An 18,648-nucleotide genomic window follows, 5' to 3' on the forward strand; every position below is an offset into this window, starting at 1 on the left:
ACGCCCAGAGACAGATACGGACAGTAGACAAAATGGGAAGACCCGCGCGACACACTACGAGCTCGGAGCCCGCTGTCCAAGGGCCCCCAAGCTTGGCCATTCCCGTCAGAGTCCCATAGACCGGTGTGTCTGCGTGAGGCGTTCTTGACTGCTTTCCTCCTCCCATTTCCTCTCTTCCTCTTTCTCTCGTCGTCTCTTGCTCCGTTTTTCTCATCCTTTCCCTCTCGTTTTCTCTCGTTTCCTCTCGCGTGCTCTCAGAGCAACGGGTGTTCGCTGCAGATAGGGCGACGTCTGGTGAACAGGCGGCGCGGGCGAGAACGAACACGCGAGGCAGCTGAAACGAGAAACTTTGAGCGAAGGAAAGGCCGTGAGTGCCCTCGAGAGAGACGGCAGCAGACGTGTGCCTGCCGATTTTAAAGACGCGCTCGATGCAGCTGCGACGGAGAGAAAAACGAAGACACCCCATTTCGCGAAAGGGGCCAGAAGGAAAACAAATGCCATTGTTTCCGCGTTTGATGAATCTCGCGAACAGGCCCCATGAATCCGCGGCAGACGAGGCGGGTAGACCAGCCGACCCCCATGAAAAGGCTTATCTTTTCAAACAGCACAAACCGCTCGGGTGAAACAGAAAAGCGAATTTTCAACAAGTCTACATACACAGTACGTTTAGGGCGGACGCCTAGTCTGCTCGTTTCTCTCGAGTCACTCGAGAGAGGGACAGAGTTGGAGGGTTGTTCTTGGCGCGTGTCGAGGTCAAAAAACGAGGCAACGTTTTCATCTGTATGCAGGCTCATGTCGGCAGGGTCTCCACGGCCAATGGCTGGGAAGCGTTAAGAGAGACCACACCACTCAAATCTCGACAGAATTTTCTTCAGGGGTCTGAGCCTCCAGTCCTCTCCAGGGCGAACCTGTGAGCCTTTTCGCTGTTCACATGAAAGCCGAAAAAATCGGGAGATTTCGGTGTCTTCCTGAGGCACCAACAAGCCCCGCCAAACCCCCTACAACAACACCTGGCCTTTGTCTTCTCTGGCTTCCTTCTTCTCTTCTTCGCCTTCCAGAGCCTCGGGTCAAGACGGCGACTTCTAGCCCCCTTCCCCCTTGGCGCGTCCTCCCAGAGAGATACGGACACCCGGAGAAATGCGCCCAACTCCCCTGCCTCCGCGCTCCTTCTTGTGTTTGTCTGTGTCCTCTCCTTCCGACTCTCCCCAACGCCGCCCCTTCTTCCCGCTTCCGTCGTGTTTCCCTCGCAGCTGCATCTCATCGACACCTGCGGCTTATGATTTCCATGCCTTGCTCCTCGTACTCGCGCTTGCTGATCCATAGTTGCTGGAAAGTTCCAAGCGAGGCCAGAATGCTGCCGCCGAGCCACGTGGAGAAGGCGCGCTCGACTGAGGTGTTGGGTGCAATCACGCGGACTTTCAGAGCGGGCGAATTGCAAAAGGGAAACAACAGTGGCGAGTGGAGCTCCTTCGACACCCGATCCAGCAAGCCTGTGTACGTACACCGCAGACGGGGCGAGACATGCCACACACAACAATCGCAGAGACGACACAGGTGCGCCTTGCCGAGCCCGGTTGGACAGGGGTGATTGTCCCTTTCCTCTCTCTCTCTCCCACTCTGCCGCCTCACGTTTCTCCTTTGCTTGTCCTCCTAGGTCTCCACGCTCTCTCGTTCTTCTCTTCCGCGTTCTTGTCTCCCGCTTTCTTGTCTCCCGCGTTCTTCTCCCCTCCTTGTTGTCCTCTTCCGGCTTCTCTGTTTGACCTTCACCCGAGTCTGGGGCTTGTGGCGTCTGTGTGTTTGTGGGGTGACTCTCTCTTTGGGCCTGGGTTCCTCTCTTCCTTTTTGCTGAAACTCCCGCTTTTCTTTCTTTCCGGCGCCTACCTGGCATCAGACTCGCGCCCCCCGTGACGACGATGGACGCCAGCATGTCGCGGCGTACGTCCACGTCGCAGGAGTCGATGCAGGCCTCGATCGCCTGAGGCACAAAAGAGAAACGAAAGGTAACGCAAGCAGAGAAACGTATAAAGAGGAATCAGAAAGGAGGAGAGAAAAAGGCGAGAAGAAGAGAGGCGTCCTGAGGGGGAAAGACGCAGAAGAGCAGAGGAAAAAAGAGAAGGCGAAACAAAAGAGAGGAATACGCTGTCTCGCCCCTGTTTGAAGAAAACGATTGCATCAAAAATGGCATTCAAACGGAAAGGAGGCGAAACCAGGAAGGTGCACAGACACACGCTATGGCCAGCGCACCGTCCAGCTCGCCCTTAAAGACCGCACAGTGTGGACGCTTTTTACCACTCAAAACCGGCGGCTTGTTAGTAGTTACAGCATCCCAACATGTCAGTGAAATATCAATAACGATGAAATCTATTTGATGGACGCAACAGCACAGAGAAGATTATCCCCCGTTCCCCTGAGAGATCATCTTCCCGTTTCCCGAAAAATCGCCCCTCTCGGAGCTGACCTGCACATACACTCCGCTCCGGCCTCAAGCCGAATATACACAGGCATCCCCCCCACACAATATATGCCTATATATACCTAGACATCTACATCAGTAAGCATATATAGACATCTACACGGCACTGGTAAACACTTAGAGATCTACGCCTCTACAGCAATAAAGAAGTCGATTTCAGATACATATATATATATATATATATATACATATATATATACGGAGCACGGCAGGTAGACTTGTGGTGGAACTTCTTTTGAGGGTATGGATTGGGTTTTGGGGATTGTTCTTTACCTTGGTGATGCCTTCGAATCCGCCTAGGCGTGCCTCCCAGTAGCTGTCTTGGGATTTCTTCAGCTTGTTCCTCGCTTCGAGTGCGTCTTTCTCTTCGCCCTCTTCCTCCCACAGGCCGAGAGACCGCAAGGCTTCGCGAGGGCGGAAGAGGATCTCTCCAATGTCGAATTTGAGGCGGTCGCAGTCGATGCAAGATCCGTCTGGGAGTTCGTAGAGCGCGGGGGCTCGGCCCGTCGCGGCAGCTCGGCATTTGCGTTTCTTTTTCCCAAACACGGATTTCTTCTTGTCTCCTCCCTCGCCTCCACTCGAGTTCTCCTCTCCACTTGACGCCGCCTTTTTCCCCTTCCGCTGTGTCGGTCTCCCCGGCGCCTTCTTCTTCCCGTTCTTTCGTTTCCGTCCTCCCTCCCCGTTCTCGCCATCGCCCTCTTCGTCTTCCTCTTCCTCCTCGTCTTCATCCTCCTCGTCGACGTGGACGCGGCACACAGTCTCCTTCAAGACGCGCACTGTCTCCTGAGTGCTGGCGGCCAGGAGGCTCGGATCGACGTCCGGAAACCCGTCGTCTTCTGCCTCGCTTCGCCCTCGACCTTCTTCTCCAGTCGTGTCTTTTCCGCGGCTCAGTTCGCTCTCTTTCTCAGTCTTCTCACTCTCCTTTCCACCCCGCTCGCTTGCCTCCTTCCCACTCTCAGCCTCGACGTTTTCCGCTTCGTCCTCCTCTCCAGCTTTGTCTATCGACCGCGTCTTCTTCGCAAAGGCCGGAAGACAGAGGCCGCCGAAGCATCCCCGGCGATCTGACGCGGCTCCCTGTACTCCGCATGTCGAGCGCGCATCGCCGCGCGCGCGCCTTTCCTTCGCGAGAAAACGGGCTATCTGCTCGTCGAGGAAATCCCCCCCAACGGGGTACTTTCGCGTGTTTCTCTGCAGGCAGTAGCCCTCGTAGACCGGCGCGACGGTGACTCCAGAGGCGCCAATGTCGACGACGAGCGCCGTGGATTTCCCGACTGCGAACGCAGCCAGCGTCGCCTGCTTGGCCCAGAACGCGGCAGGCACAGCCATCTCCTCAAACAGGATCTCGGCCGTCTTCTTCCGGAACGCCTCGTCCGTGATTGTCGGTTCGCACAGCAGGACCGGATGCTCACTCACGAGCACACCGAGGCCGCCCGTCGCGAGCGTGGTGAAAGGCTCCGGAAAAGAACCCGAAGGCCAGGGTGGCGAGAGGACACCGGCACAGCAACAGGTGCACAGATTGGAGTCTTTCTCCGGAGACAGCTTGGCAGGCGCCGGGGCGCAACGGAAAGACACAGAGGATCCTTGAACGGTGCGGTAGACGAGAGTCCGAAAGACGTCGCCGTCGAAGCGAAGCTCGGGGTCCAACGCGGGCGAGGAAGTCTCCGCGACTTCATAGGAGAGACACTTGCGCACCTCGCAGTGCGGTCTTCGGTCGTACACACTCAGGGGGAAGACGAGCTGGGCGTCGGAACGCCTTGCGCTACACCCGAAACAGGCGCACGTGGGGCACAGCCCCGGAGACGTCGCCTTCGCGTCTCCAGATCTCTCTGTCGCTTGTGTAGCCTCGTTTTGCCCGGCAGAAGAAACCGAAGACGGTTCCGCATTGTGGCAAGCTTCTCGCGCGGGGGAGGGAGGCGGGGTCCGTCCAGCGTGACGGCAACAGCAACACGCCTCGGCGTTGCCGCAGAAGGATCTGCCTGGAGGAGGTGTCCTCGTCTGTTTTTCCGCGCGAGTCTCGCAACCCGCACAAGAGAGGAAAAACTGACGGGGACAGTCTTCCTGGCCGTTCCCCACCCGGACCGTGTGCGTCCCGATGTCAATCACCAACGCGCCGACGTCTTCGCCGCCGATGGGCGGAGACGCCGACGCAGGCAACGGAGACACCTGAGGGGCGGCCACGGGCCCCGCAGCGCTCGAAGCCGGCGGGGCCAAGGGTGGCATCTTAGGTTAGAAAGAAGAAAGAGAAGAAGAAGAAGACTAACGAGGCGAGAGAGATAGAGTGGCGAGGCGAGAGAGAGAGGCGAGGCGAAAAAGAGAGTGAAAAGGCGAGGCAGCTGGGGGGAAAAGGGAGAGTGGCAGCGCAAAGAGAAGAAAAACTGAAGAAAACCACACAGAGGAGAGAAGGGAGAGGGAGAATATTGGGGGGAAAAGCGAAGAATACAAAGGGAGGAAAGGGGGGCAGAGACAGTTTGAGAAAAAACAAAACTATACTGAAACGCGTCGGGGAATCGAGGCACTCAGAGGCGATAGGGAGAGAGGGAGACTGAAACAGCGAACGATAGACATTTCTACGCGGCAACTTCGAAAAGAAGATCTTAACAGCCTCTCCATTGGATGTCTTCTCCACGGCGAGAACAAAAATTATTCGAACACGCAACACAAACGGACTGCGGTCGAGCCTGCGGACGAGGACTGAACCGTCCTTTGCAACACGAAGTGTTCCTCCGTGTTGTCTCCCTTTCCCTCCCGCTGAGAGAAAAAGGAGATTTCAAAAGAGAGAAGAGAACAAACGCTAAAAAGACAACGGCTTCTTGAGAATGCATGCAAATGCCCACTCGTCAGAGAGGTGCGTGCCTTCTCCGGGTTCTCCGTCTTTTCAGAGAAGGAGAAAAAGGCTGGACGGGGAAAAGCAGGAGTCTTTGGGAAACGCTCGCAAAGAATGGCAGAAAAAGTTCAACGAGCTGGGAAGAATTGCAGGAAGAATTTACCCCCTGTCTCCTCTCGGTCTTAGCCTCTCAAGAGGGGCGGTGGTCCAGCTGTCCCGGGTTCTCGCGTAGGTCGCGAATGGGCGCATGCACACAAAAAACAGTCTTGTCGCTCCGCCAGTCCTTCCCCTTCCGGGTGCAAGCTTTCCCATTTTCTCGAGAAGGCGCGAGAAATGCATTTGTGCCGAAAAGCGAGAGGCGTCCTCTCTCTTCTTTGCGAGTTTTCTCGAGTTTCTCTCGCCTGTCAGCGTCGCCACGCGGGAGGGTCACCAGGCGTGTCGAAGCTGCACATCCTCGAAAATCGTGTTCTCCATTCTCCCCACCAAAGTGAATTCACGTACTTAAACCCCCACTCCCACGTCGGTCTGCAGTGTATCTCACTCTCTTCCCACCTCTCTTTCCGCGTACCTGTCTTTCTATACGCTATCTACGCATTCACCTCCGCATGTATGCGTAAGTACTTGCCTCTACATAAAGAGTTGTGTCCTGCATGCAAAGGTTCGTGCCTCCACGCGCTCCGGCGTCTCCCTTTGTCTCGCTTCGTCCATGTCTGTGTGTGCTTCTGCACTCCAATCTCCGTATAGGAATACTCCAAGACGAAAGCACATTGCAATTCCTTTCCTCGCGCGTGGATGCATCCAGAATCCCTTCTTTTCGAATTTTCAACGTTTCCGTTACGGGACCGCCGTCGCTCGGTGTCAAAGTACCGTCTCTACGCCTCTTCTGTCCCCTCTCTCTCTCGCGGCCTGTCCACACCAAAACGCGCGGGCCGTGCCTGCGTCACTTTCTTTTTCCAATCCGATTCGCCTTCTCGGGGGGGTGCGCTTCCTCCCGTATGTGATGTGTCTCTCTCTCCGTGAACTGGGTTTTCCCTGCATAGGCAGATCAAGCCCCTCCGTTTTCCCTGAGAAAATTTTTCCCTCCCCAGGAAGACCAGCGGGGCGCCGAGACACATTCTGGAGGCGGAGTGTCTTTTTTTCCCTGCATGCGCTGGAAAACCTGTCGGCGTGGAGCGTCGTGCCTGCGCGTCCTGTCCAATCTCGAGGAGTCCTGATGGGAACGCCCAGTGGAGACGAGGCGGGCGCCGCGCCACTCGTCCGCTTCGACAGGCACAACTGCATGCAAGGAAAAGTGCGAAGAAGGAAAGAAAAGATTTCTTTCTCTTGGCAGCCCGTCCTCCGCCTCGGCAGCAGAGAGTCTCTCGCGGCTCTTAGGGCAAAGCTGCTGTCTCGCCGACGCGACGACACTTTTTCTCTCACGCCCAAACAGGGACAGTCCTCGGCAGAAGGCACTGAAGCGTCTGCGGAGCTCCAGGCCGTGACGCCCACGTCTTCCTCTGCGTTGCCTTCGATTCATCCGGCAGCCGATCCTTCGTCAGCCTCTTTTCCCGCGAACCCCGTTTCCTCTCATCGTCGCCGGCGCGGTGACGCCGCCTACACTTCTGTTTCTTCTTCTCATTCTTCTTCCTCGGCTTCTCCGTCTTCTGTGAAGTCTGTGGGTCAGCCAGGGTGCGCGCCCTCGCGATTTTACTCGCCGCCTTGGTGGGCCAAGGCCCCGGACGTTGTCCGTTGTCGCTTTTCTCCGAGCGGGAACTTCCTCGCTGCATGCACCAGTCTCGGCTCTCTCCGTGTGTACGAAGTCGAGACTGGCACTCTCATTTGCGAGTACGCAAACGCCCACGTGAAGGGAATCAACGACATTGCTTGGCATCCGTCTTCTGCGTACATTTTCACTGCGTCCTCCGACGCGTCTGCGTCGCTCTTTCCTCTCCATTTCCGTCCTCGCGACCGTGCGCCATTCTTGTCTTCGCCCTCCGCCCTCGCGACCTTCCGCGTCGTCCCCGACGCGCCGGCGAGCGTCTCTCCAGTCTCTCTCGCAGGCGGAAAAGACAAAAAGGGACACATGACCGCAGCTGCGTCGGTCTCGGTCCCGTCTAGCGCACAAGACGCCCCGCCTCGGGGTTCCGTCCTCAACGCAGGCAGCCTGCCGGCGCCCGTAACTTCCGTCGCGGTGCCCCAGGACGGCTCCGCCTCCGGCTGTCTATACACCGGAGGGTACGACGAGATTCTCCGGCTGTGGGACCTGCGGCTGCCGGTTCAACCTCTGCGCCAGGTGAAGGCGCACGACTGCCCGATCACTTCGCTCGATTTTGCGCCGTCCTCACCGCTGCTGCTACCGCCTTACGCCTCGCCGCGGGCTGGCGAGTTTCCCTGTCTCGACGCCATCTCGGCCTGTCCCGGCATCGTCGCCTCCGCGGGCCTCGATGGCCTCGTTCGCCTCTGGGAGGCGTCTTCGCTGCGGCTTCTCCGCACCCTCAAGGGCGGGAGCAGCGGCGCCGCCAGCCTAGGCGAGAAAAGCGAGAAGGAGGGCGAGGGCGGGAGCAGTGGGAGTCGCCGAGGTATTGCATGCACGCACGCAGTTTGGAGCCGCTCAGGAAAGTTCCTGCTGTGCGCGTACGAAGGCGGGCAAGGCGGGCGGATTCTGCGCCTCAGTCGCGTCGTGAATCGCGGCGCAAACGGCGGCGCTAAACGACGCGGCGACTCCCGAAGCACACGGCGACGCGCCGAGAAGAAAGCGCGGAAAGAGTCAGAGACAAAAGAGACAAACGCGACAGCGCAGAGAGAGACAGAGGAGACGCCGACGCGAGGCGACGCGTCCGATTTGTCCGAAGAGGAAGAAGAAGAGGAAGAAGAAGCGTGGTGGGGAACGGCCGTGACGATGCCACTGGACATGCCTGTGGCGGGGACGCCCCAGTGGGAGCGCGAACAGGAAGAGGCTCAGCGAGCGACGGCCGAAGCTTTCCACCGATTCTCCTTTCTCCCAGATGATGGATCTTTCGCGCCGCCCTCTTCAAGTCCTCGAGCGCACGCTGGCTGCTGCCCGTCCTCCCATGCGTTCGCCGAGACTTCGCCTGGGCTGTGCACGGGCTCAGCGGGCGGTCTGAGCGAGAATGGCGTTCAGGCGCGACTCGCCTTTGCGCCGTTCTGCACTCCGCGGCGGTGGTTCTCGCCCTTTGGATCGATCTGGCGAGATCGCGCGCTGCTGCCGTGCGGCGACGGTCGCGTCTGGGTGTTCAAGGCGATGCGTGGAAGTCTCGTGGAGAAGCTCGCCGCGCCGGTCGACTTTGCATGCGCATGCAGAGGCCGAGGCGGGCGTCCCTGCGCAGGCGGGAGCGTCTGCTCGAGTGTCGATGCACACCCCGACTGGTCTCTGGGCGTCATCGCCACGAGCTGGACCGAACCGGACGGGGGGATCGTCGTTTGGATGTGGACTGGGGAAGAAGAGGAAGATGAAGAGGAAGAGGAAGAGAGAGATTAAGAGCGGAAAAACGATTGGTGAAGAATAAAAAGACCAAGGAGGCGATATTGCAGTCAGTGAAGGAAGGCGAGGGAGGGATGCGAGAGCAAAAACACACAGGGGGAGGGCCCCTTGGCGAACGATGAGAAGCCGATGTCGCGCAGTAAAGCATATGAAAAGCGCGTTTCAAGTGGCTCGGCGGCAGTGGCGTCGGAGCACTCGGGAGAGACAGCATGCGAGCAAACGGAAAGTCAACGCGGCTCAAACGCGAGAAAAAGGTTTCGGCAAAAAAACGGGACGGAAGGGGGGAAGTGGACCGATAAAGGACGACGAGCCCCCCGTTTGTCCCTTGAAGTTGCTGGAGAACCCTCGTGTGGACGCAGGAGAAAGAGAATCGTCCATCGGTGCATCCAAGTTGGTACTCGGATGTAACTACAAGACGCTAGATTCCGGTGAAATGTCCTCTTTCTTTGAAACAGAATCCTCGGCTCGACTTCCGTGTGCTCTCAAATTACCGACGCCACGTGATTTATATAGGATAGCGAACCAGTACAATATGCGATAGCGAAGGATATCTCGGGAAACACCAAGAAAGGATTCAAACCTGCAATAGTAGGAGAGGAAAACTTTGAAGAGAATGGAAACTATCGACGTTCTCGAAACTTTGAAAACGTTCGGCCTGGGCGCTGATCGCCGTTCGCCCGTCGTTGCGAATTCCTTCGCATGCATTCGGTACTCGGGCACGCGAAGCATCGTTTCTAGGAATCCATGTTTCCAGTTTCGGAAAAGACACCGAGTAGGCGTGACAGCGTTCTGGAGCTCCTCTGCCTCTCGAGGCTCCGTGACCGTCCCTCGACGGCGATTCACCTTAGCCCAACTTCGCAGATTCCCGTAACACCGCCACACAAATGTAGACAAAAGAATGTCCACGTTTATACACTTGTCCACATGTGGATACTTACATCCATACTAAGAAGCAAGCATTTACGTTGCCAAACGTATATATGTACATATATATATATATATATATATCGGTGCATGTGCTTATAGATATCCACCTACTGCGCATCTGTACGCATCCATGAATATATGTATATGCACGTATGTATATATATATATATATAACGTAATACCAATAAAGCGTTCCATTTAAATTTGTACACGGATGTGTACGTCCATAACTATATATATATATATATATATATATATATTTCATTTGTAGGCTTGTATATGTCCCACAGGCAACCTTGACAGGTCCGTCAATGCTAATCTGCACGTCTATAGCTATCGATAGTTAAATATAAACACTGGTTCACACAGAATATATCCCCGGAGAGTCGATACGCCGGCATATTGAGAAAAGTAGATATATTTAGGTGTATGCTCAGATTTGGGCACTACATTCCGCTCATTGACTCATGTGTTTTACGGATGTGTATTGTGTAGTGAGGCGGGTGTAGATCAAAGTTCCCCCTCATTCGTCCGCAGTGGGTAAAAACACTTCTGCAACTCTCTTCCGTTGAATTCGCTACATGCTTGGTTGAGCATTTGTGGCGAGAGAGAGAAAGAGACGAAAATACAGAGAGGCCCGCGTCAAACCTGTCTCTCTGTCGCCTGTCTTCTGTTTCCTCGTGTCTGCGCGCGCGCTTCTGCATGCATGCAAAGACCTCTCGCCTGGAGCTGAGAGGCATGAGGCGCAAGGATCTCTCCAAAAGTACGGCTTTTCCGCTGCACATGTCCACAAAATCGTCTTCTTGCTCGCGTAAGGAGCAAGATTTGCGGAAAATCGATTCACCTTCCGATCTCGAGGAGTCTGTCTCCTTTTCTGGAACCGTTTTTGCCCTTTCCTGGAGAATCGACGATTTTCTTCCACACCCTCCCCTTCCTCTCGTGAGTTTGGTGTCCTGTTTTTTCTCTGCTTCTTATATTTTGTATCTCTACGCTGCGAAAGACTTTTTCTTTCTTTTGATCTCCGTGAAAAGTTTTTCCCAGTCTTTCTTTTCAGCAGCTAAAACGCCTGTGCTTCATGCGCTTCATGCCGCGATCGATTGTTGCGGCCACGCGGTTCCTTCGCCGAGCAACAAGAAACCCGTTTTCTTCAAAGAGAGACGGTTGTATCCTCAAATAGGAGACAGAGATCTCTCCACGGCAAGTCACCTTCCCTTCGATTCATCAGGAAGATATGCTTCCTTGTATGCAGGTGTTCTATATTTCTGCCGTGGACAACCTACGCGTAGATATACGTATCTGTCTATACGTATATGCGTATATACATAGATTATAGTAGCACACATATACCAGTCCCCGAGGATAGATATATGCAAATGTATAAGGAAAGGCGTAAATAGTGTGAACATGCAACTTTAAGGCGTCTGTCGATCGATTCGCAAGTCCGGGTTTAACTATGCGCGATGGACGAAGTCTAGCCGTCTTTCTTATGTGTTTTTTCCGCGTCTCTCTCCGCGCCTTTTTCTTTTCCGGAGAAACCTTTTTTCTCCAACCCACGCCTGTTCGTGCGATGCTGTTGCAGGCAGCGCGCACCCTTCCAAACGCCAGAGTCATCGCAAAATCCTCCCAAAGTTTGCCTTCTTCCTTTGTCGCTCCTCTCTCTTCGTTCTCTCCTTCCCCTGTTGCCTCTGTTTCTCGTTCTTCTTCCTCTCGTTTCGCGTCCCTTTCTTTTCTTTCCCCCCGACTTCTTGGTTTAAGCAGGAGACGTGGCCACGAATCAGGGAGCAACTGTTTGTCTCTCTCGTTTCTCCCAGCAGTCGTTCGCGTTGCCTGTCCAAGATTTCCTGCTCGTCTTCCCTCCCCTGCCGAGGTTCTTCGCAACTGCCGACGCGTCGGGTTTCCCTCTCCGCCTCTTCATGCTTTTCCTGCCGAGCGAGACGCCACGGAAACGCGCCTTCTGTCGATGGCGAGAGCCCCCAACCGAGCAGAAAAAGTCGACACAATGACGCCAGACGGCGAGACTCTCGCCTTCGTTGACATCGGCGCAAATCTCACCGATGAAATGTACCAAGGCGTGTACTTTGGAAAGACGAAACACGGCGCAGATCTCGAACGGTGAGCGCAGACACAAAGAAGGAAACGGGACGAAGAGAAGAAAGAACAAGATAAGGAAGAAGACAAGGCGGGAGAGAAACTAGAGCAGAAGACGGAAAAAAGAAGGAAGAAGGAAAGAGGAAAGCAGAGAAGGGAGAAGGCAAGGGGCAAGACGAAAAGGAAGACAAGGGAAAAAAAGAAGAAAGGAAGCGACGTTCGCGCGGATGCGCCGGGGTAAAACGAGAGCAAGAGAGGAGGCATGAACCGCGGCACGCGGATTCGCGTGGAAAAGCCACGAGGCGCAGCTGACCGCAAAGAGCGTGGTTTTTGTGAGGGCGGTTTTGGCAGAAACGCGAGCTGTGCATGCAGCACGTGGTGCTCGTGCGAGGCGCGGTCATTCTTTCGCTCGCCCAAACCACATTCCAAGCGTCCACGACTCGCGCAGACGGGGTCAGTGGACAGGAAACAACTGCGGATCCTCGCAAGATCCATAACCAGAACGCATTCTCTTCCTTACACACATATATATATGTATGAGCACACCTAAATGCGTGTGCACATTTTTTTGCGTGTCGAAGGGAGTTGTGTGCCACTAGAGAGGTGAATGTGTAGCCTCTTGCGGATGCAGCGTTGTGTGGGAGTTGCGTGAAAGTTTTGGATTCCACGTGATTCCTTCAGCGTCATCGACCGGGCACGGCACGCAGGTTGCAAGAAGCTGCTGGTGACGGGCGGAAGTCTAAGCGACTCTGAAAAGGCGATTGAACTCTGCCGGAAGTTCGGTGAGACAGGGACGCATGCAGCAGGCGAACATGCCGGAAATCACCGCGATAGGTTTCTGCAAAACGGATCAGATGCAAACGCGTGTCCGGCGGGGTCTTGGCTGCAGGGACACTTGTTTTCTTTACGAGTCAGAGCCAAGCCGTGGTTAAGAGCCTGTCCATCACAAGTTGTGTGTGCCACAAACAGCGTTTCGTTCCGGGGTCTCCATTCACCAGGAGGCTTATCCCATCTGTGCATCTCCGCCTCTCTATGTACTCGCACTGCTTGTCTCCCTCTCTTCTTCTTCCGTCTCTCTTCTTCTGTCCGCTCCCCTCTCTCTGCTCCCCTCTCTCTGCTCCCTTCTTCTCTCTCTCTTCCAATCTCTGCCTCCCTGTCTTCCGCTCTTGTCCTCTCGCGTTTGCGACAGATCCGGAAGGAACGTTTCTGTTTGCGACTGTGGGCGTTCACCCCACACGATGCAGCGAGTTCGAAATGGCGTCGAGAAAGCAGTCCCCGCCACGCGGCCCCGCAGCCTGTTGTGCATCTGCTGCGGAATCAAACGGCGACTCTGGTCACTCTTCTTCTCCCACATCGCCCAGGCCACCTCTCCTCTCTGCTTCTTCCTCTTCTTCCTCGTCCACCGCTGCTGATGTCGCTGAAGCTTCTGCATGCTCAGAGGTCGGCTCTCTCGGCGTATATTCAGATGAACATGGGGCGGCGCTGCTGTCTTTCCGGCCGCCAGCACATGCTGTGGAGCATTTGAACAAACTCGTGTCGTTGATCGAAAGAAATCGTGATCGCGTCGCAGCCATCGGGGAACTAGGGCTCGATGCTGACCGCACCCAATTCTGCGATCTGGAGACACAAAAAAAGTAAGAGCTTCCAAGAAGCGCATACGATTACACATGTAAAAGAAATCCTGCACATATGTACATATTCTCTACCAATCTATATATGGATGTGTATCTTTCTAAAGAAAACCTATATATATATATATATATATGATCTCCCATTCCATATATATATATATATATATATAGGTATATCAACGGATACATGCACACATGTATGTAAACAAATATGGTCTGAGCTCTCTACATCTACATTGAGAAAAATGTCGAAAACAACATACCGTGATAGATACATAGATAGGTAAAGGTACGTAGGTAGATGGATAGATAATCATCGATAGATATAACTCCAGAGGTAGGGTGTTCGTTAAATAGATAGATAGATAGATAGATAGATAGATAGATAGATAGATAGATAGATAGATAGCTGTAGATAGACAGATAGCTCTAGCTAGATAGATAGACATCCGCAGGTGCACGCTGGAGAGCCAGAGTGTGGCATCTGTCCCACGCTGGACTATGCGAGGGTTCGTGTTTCTCGTTTTATCCACAGGTACTTTGAGCTCCAGCTGCTCCTCAGCAGGCACTTTCGCCTGCCGCTCTTTCTTCACATGCGTGATGCTGAGACTTCATTCTGTGGTGAGGCCGCTACACGTGCCTTTTTGAGATCGCTCTTCTTTCTGCCCTCGTGATGCCAAGATCGATGGTCTCTCTTTGCCAGCCGTTTCCTGTGTAAAGGTGTAAACGAGGAGAAACGCACTGTGCTTGGAAGAACGCGAACAGATCTAGCAAGCAGCGAGGCAGATCCCGCGTGGAAACAGAGACAGAGAAGCGACGAAGTGACAAGAGATACGAATATCTGTCGTTGTCAACCCTTTGGGATGCGTGCGTGTCGGCGTTTTCTGCGTCGCTCCTTTCGGCGGCAGAGATCTTAGGGCACACTCGGGATCTGTGGGAAGCGCAAGGCGGGGTCGTTCACTCCTTCACAGATTCTGAAGAGGCGCTGACACGCGTTCTAAATCTCTCTCCCTCTCTCCACATTGGTAGGTCCGATCTGGTGCCGGGTGAAACTCCCTCAGGCGCTGCAAAGGGAATCGGACGCATAGATGCACAGGACTCACATCTGCCTCGCACTGTACGGCAGAGGAACCGACGACGAAGTGTATATCTAGCTAAATGCACAAATAGTCCCATATTTATGCATATATATATATATATTTGTTGGCAGATTGAGAGGACATGTATGTTCGGATGAATCGATACAGGTGTGGGTTCAACTGCATGCAGTCCCCTGAGTGTGATTCGTTGCGGCTCTGTCGGCTTGGAAGAGCTCGGTCTGTGCTCTCCGTGTCGCGTAACAGGAATCAACGGCTGTTCCCTCAAGACGGAGGAAAATCTGCAAGTTGTCAAGTCGGTCCCCCTTGAACGCCTCCATCTGGAAACAGGTAACCTTTCTGGGTTGAACGATTTTCTGCAGAACGAAACGGCGGCTGTGTGTTTTGACTGCATGCGGGTTTGAGCTCGGGTCACTTCTGATCTATCCTGTTTAAGTCAACGACTCGCCTTTTCTATTTTTTGCTCTCAGACGCCCCCTGGTGCGACATTCGCCCGACGCATGCAGGCTTTGCAATCCTCAAAGACGATCTTCCGGTTCGTCCCAAGCTCGCGGAAATCCCTTGCTCTGAACAACACCTCGTGCTTTTTCGACAGTCGCTTTTCCCGTATTCATACACATGCATGCCGATACGAAGACACAAGAAAAGGAGACCCACACACACACACACGGAGTGGTTCCTTCCATGTATGCCATTATATATATATATATATATATATATATATATATGTATAGCTATAGCTGATTTGTTCACACAGACCATTTGCATAATAGATAGATTGCTTACGCTCAGGCCCGTGTATATCTATCCCCATATATATATATATATATATATACTTGCAATTTTGAATTGATCCTTCCTCGCGGGAGTTGCGTGATTGTCATTTAAGCTTGTCTTTCGATGGGGATGAATCTTGATTTCTTGACTATCGTCCATATTTTTGTTGCCTGCGTGCGGCGTCTGTGCGGCGTGTGAAGACGATTGCCGAGGAAGAGAAAAAGAAGCAGAAACCACAGAACTGGACGCCAGAGACGCAAATCAAGAACCGCAACGAGCCGTGCAATATCCAGTAAGTGGCGCGGAGAACTTGGGGGTGCGACGGCCGTTAGCATCTGCTTTATTCCTGCTTTTTCACCCTGCGCCTGCTCACAAGAACGCTGCATTTTGCAGTCAGAAAGTGGGTCTCGACCCACGCTCGAAGCCGTCCCACTCTAAAGGCATCAGGACATATATATATATATATATATATATATATATATACGGCACTTTATATGTCTATGGAATGGTTATCCAGATGTCTGCAGCCGTACTTCTTTTGGATACTCTTGTGTTTGGAAGGTTCTGGTAAGCTTTTCTGCGTTCATTCTTTGTCTCTCTGGCATGTGCTGTTCGTCGCGGCAGGCACGTTGCAAGGATTGTTCGTCAACTTGTCGCCCCGGATGTGCCGTTCCCTGCGTTTACCCAAATGTGAGTTCTGACTCGAAAAGGCAGGCGTTTGCAACTGCCGCGCGCACTTGTTGATGCTGTTGTTCCCCTGTTCTGGAGTCGCAGACGCATTGGTGTCGAATAATCTCTTCTCATTTCTGCACCAAAACCTGTAGGTACACGAGCAGCCATCCATATTTATATATAAATATAATGTATATGTGCGTAGGTAAATATGTAGAGTGAGGCACGTATTCACGAGTGGTGATCCAACACGCATGAATCGATGCAGAACTTCGTAGGCAACCCGGTCGCTTGGTTGGTATTCTTCCGGGTCTGTATGTCGCGTATCGCCTCCCCGCTGGAGCACGTACGCGTGTTGTCCGGTTTTAAGGCTGCCGATTTCCCGATCCGGCGCTATCTTGTCAGGTTCTGTGTGGTGGGATCTGTCCTGAAAACCCCCCCAGGAAGGCTTACTCGGGCATTCGTTGCAGTCAGGTGTATGTAGGGGGGGCGCAAGCCTGTGCCGGTGACAGTCCCTGGTCTTAAACACACCGCTCGTCACGTATCAAATAGACATCACGAATGCAGATCGGTTGCTACATAATATCAAACCTAACTCTAATTAACTGAAATAACACCGGGTTGAGTGTGGGTTCGTTTTAATGCCCAAGGCAAAGCATGCGATGGGATACCCAGGGAACTGTGCTCCCGTGCTGTGAAGAAACTCCTTTCGACCGTTGAGCTGTGTGCGCGAGTAGCCGTACGTCGGGATGTTTTCGTTTCCTTGGGCCAGAGCCCCGGCCTGAGATTCGTGTTCAACCCCCGCCGGCGGCAAACCACCAAAGACAGGATCGGTTTGACCCCTGTGCGTGTCTATTTGTTTCAGCGTGTGCGCGAACTCGCTGCGAATGTTTCCCCTTATGGCCGGGAAATGAGCGCCAAAGCGAGAATCTCCAAGGCCCTTCAACGTTTTTCTCTGTCCACTGTTTTCCCTCTCCTGGTTTCCCCTGCCGGGATTCTTCTTGTTATAACGTTGGTACCTGTCACGAACAGTCCTCAATATCTGGAATAGTACATTATGGTTAGGTAGTGGAACAAAACAAGACCGCCTGTCGTACATCGACACTAGATACTGCGAATACCTAGGAAAGATGGGTCCGGCGCTTTCTTGCGTATCGTGTGGTTGCGTGGAAAGGTTTTCTGGTCTGCTCTCTCTGGTTTTTGTGGATCTGCTTGTCTGTCGAACCGACAAGAGTGACGTTTCACGGAGAAGCGGTTCTCAACGAGGCTTTTTTTGACGCATCGAAAGGCCGAAAATCGATCGGTCGGCCCACGGAGGACCAATGGCTCCAGCTCAGGAGCAGGTGTTGCGACTTCCACAAAGAGAATGTCGCCAATGTCGCTCACGCTCTTCACGCATCCGTGCAGTTCTCGAGTGGCAGTGCGCTGCACTGCTGGAAACGTGAGAGGGAAAAGAAAGATATCAGAAGCGTGAAGCACCCGCTGCGCGGCAACGCGGGTGTGCGGATTTTGTGAAGCGAAACTCTAAGTCGAATCACCATCTGTTTAATTGCTTTTGGCTTCGGTGGGAACAAACGACTCCTCTCGCGGCGCTGCCTGGCGGTGGCATGAATTTTGAGGACGCACGCGATATTCCTCTCTCTCTTCTATCACTGCCAGTTACAACCCGGTGGACAGTACGCATTTTTGCAAATCGCCTATTTGTATCTCTTTTGTTTGCTCGAGCGGAGGTACTTTTTCTCAGAGTCTGCCGTTGTTTTGGGGGGACCATTCCTGCTGCCTCCCACACTCTGGCATCTGGTCGTGAGACAGCAAGTCGCTTTGCGCACTGGACTGAAACAAAACAAACCCGACCAGACTCCACAAAACACACAGGAGCCTGGCCCTTCCCGTAGTTTGTAAATTTGTTGGTGAGGCCGGGGCCACGGCGATCCGGTAATGCGCTCGTTGTTCCCGAGAGGACGGAAATTTCTCTCACGAAACGAAACCGAACTGCATACAAGTGCTTGAACTGTGTGCAGTAGATCACCCCAACATGCAACAAGGACACGAATTGGTGGCACGCGTTCAAATAAAGAATTTCGGTTTACGGTCTAAAACCAGCGGCGATGTGCCCGATGCGCATCACAGTGCCGAATGTTCCCCCTTTTGTGACACGAGAATTAGGGAGTAAAAAACAAGGTGTAAGTGTCGTACATATCCATGACTTCAAGGCAGACCGAGTGTAAATGGTGACAGATAAATACCATGAAACCCAGATGGCGGATGACAGAGAGTCGTCGCGGCGATTGACACGGCTCCCCTACGTCGAACCGATCAGTCCGAGGTAGGGTCTGCACATCTGCCGAGAAACTCTAGCCCCATTGAAAGAGAGAACGAACTGACCGGTTGGAGAAGGTGTTCACGACGCATTCTCAGTCTACCAGAAAAGAAGTTCAACTCCACATGAAAACGGGACCTAGGTAACGGGGTCCGTGGTGTAAAGACAATGCCGCGTTTTCAGGTCGGTCCACCGCCACGGCCAACCACTATACTTAACGCATTTTTCTTGATGGTCATGAAAAACACGATGAAGTCTCATGTTTTTTTACTATAGAGGTCACGTGGCTTCAGGTATTTTGAGATTTGCGGAAGGCCCTCCAATGCTTCCAGTCATGGACCAAGACTGTATGCAATGT

At 53.6% G+C, this 18,648-nt stretch overlaps 3 protein-coding genes across 3 annotated transcripts; 2 read left to right on the top strand and 1 right to left on the bottom strand.

Annotated features, from left to right (window-relative positions):
* Positions 1–1,257: 1,257 nt before the first annotated feature.
* Positions 1,258–4,693, bottom strand: NCLIV_007590 (putative actin-like family protein ARP4a; the record flags this gene model as incomplete). The annotated part of the gene is made up of 3 exons (XM_003880270.1): positions 1,258–1,490; positions 1,882–1,975; positions 2,747–4,693. The coding sequence occupies 3 exons, from the start codon at positions 4,691–4,693 to the stop codon at positions 1,258–1,260; spliced, it is 2,274 nt and encodes a 757-aa protein (XP_003880319.1).
* A 1,817-nt stretch (positions 4,694–6,510) lies between these two features.
* NCLIV_007600 (conserved hypothetical protein) lies at positions 6,511–8,775 on the top strand (the record flags this gene model as incomplete). The annotated part of the gene is made up of 1 exon (XM_003880271.1): positions 6,511–8,775. One exon carries the CDS (start codon positions 6,511–6,513, stop codon positions 8,773–8,775), a length of 2,265 nt encoding a protein of 754 aa, XP_003880320.1.
* Positions 8,776–11,665: 2,890 nt separating this feature from the next.
* NCLIV_007610 (gf17261, related) lies at positions 11,666–16,884 on the top strand (the record flags this gene model as incomplete). The annotated part of the gene is made up of 10 exons (XM_003880272.1): positions 11,666–11,817; positions 12,475–12,575; positions 13,232–13,427; positions 13,960–14,045; positions 14,333–14,449; positions 14,768–14,851; positions 14,992–15,056; positions 15,499–15,590; positions 15,923–15,988; positions 16,836–16,884. The coding sequence occupies 10 exons, from the start codon at positions 11,666–11,668 to the stop codon at positions 16,882–16,884; spliced, it is 1,008 nt and encodes a 335-aa protein (XP_003880321.1).
* Between the last annotated feature and the right edge of the window lie 1,764 nt (positions 16,885–18,648).

Source organism: Neospora caninum, chromosome III (assembly GCF_000208865.1).
Source record: "Neospora caninum Liverpool complete genome, chromosome III".
Taxonomy (NCBI): domain Eukaryota; phylum Apicomplexa; class Conoidasida; order Eucoccidiorida; family Sarcocystidae; genus Neospora; species Neospora caninum.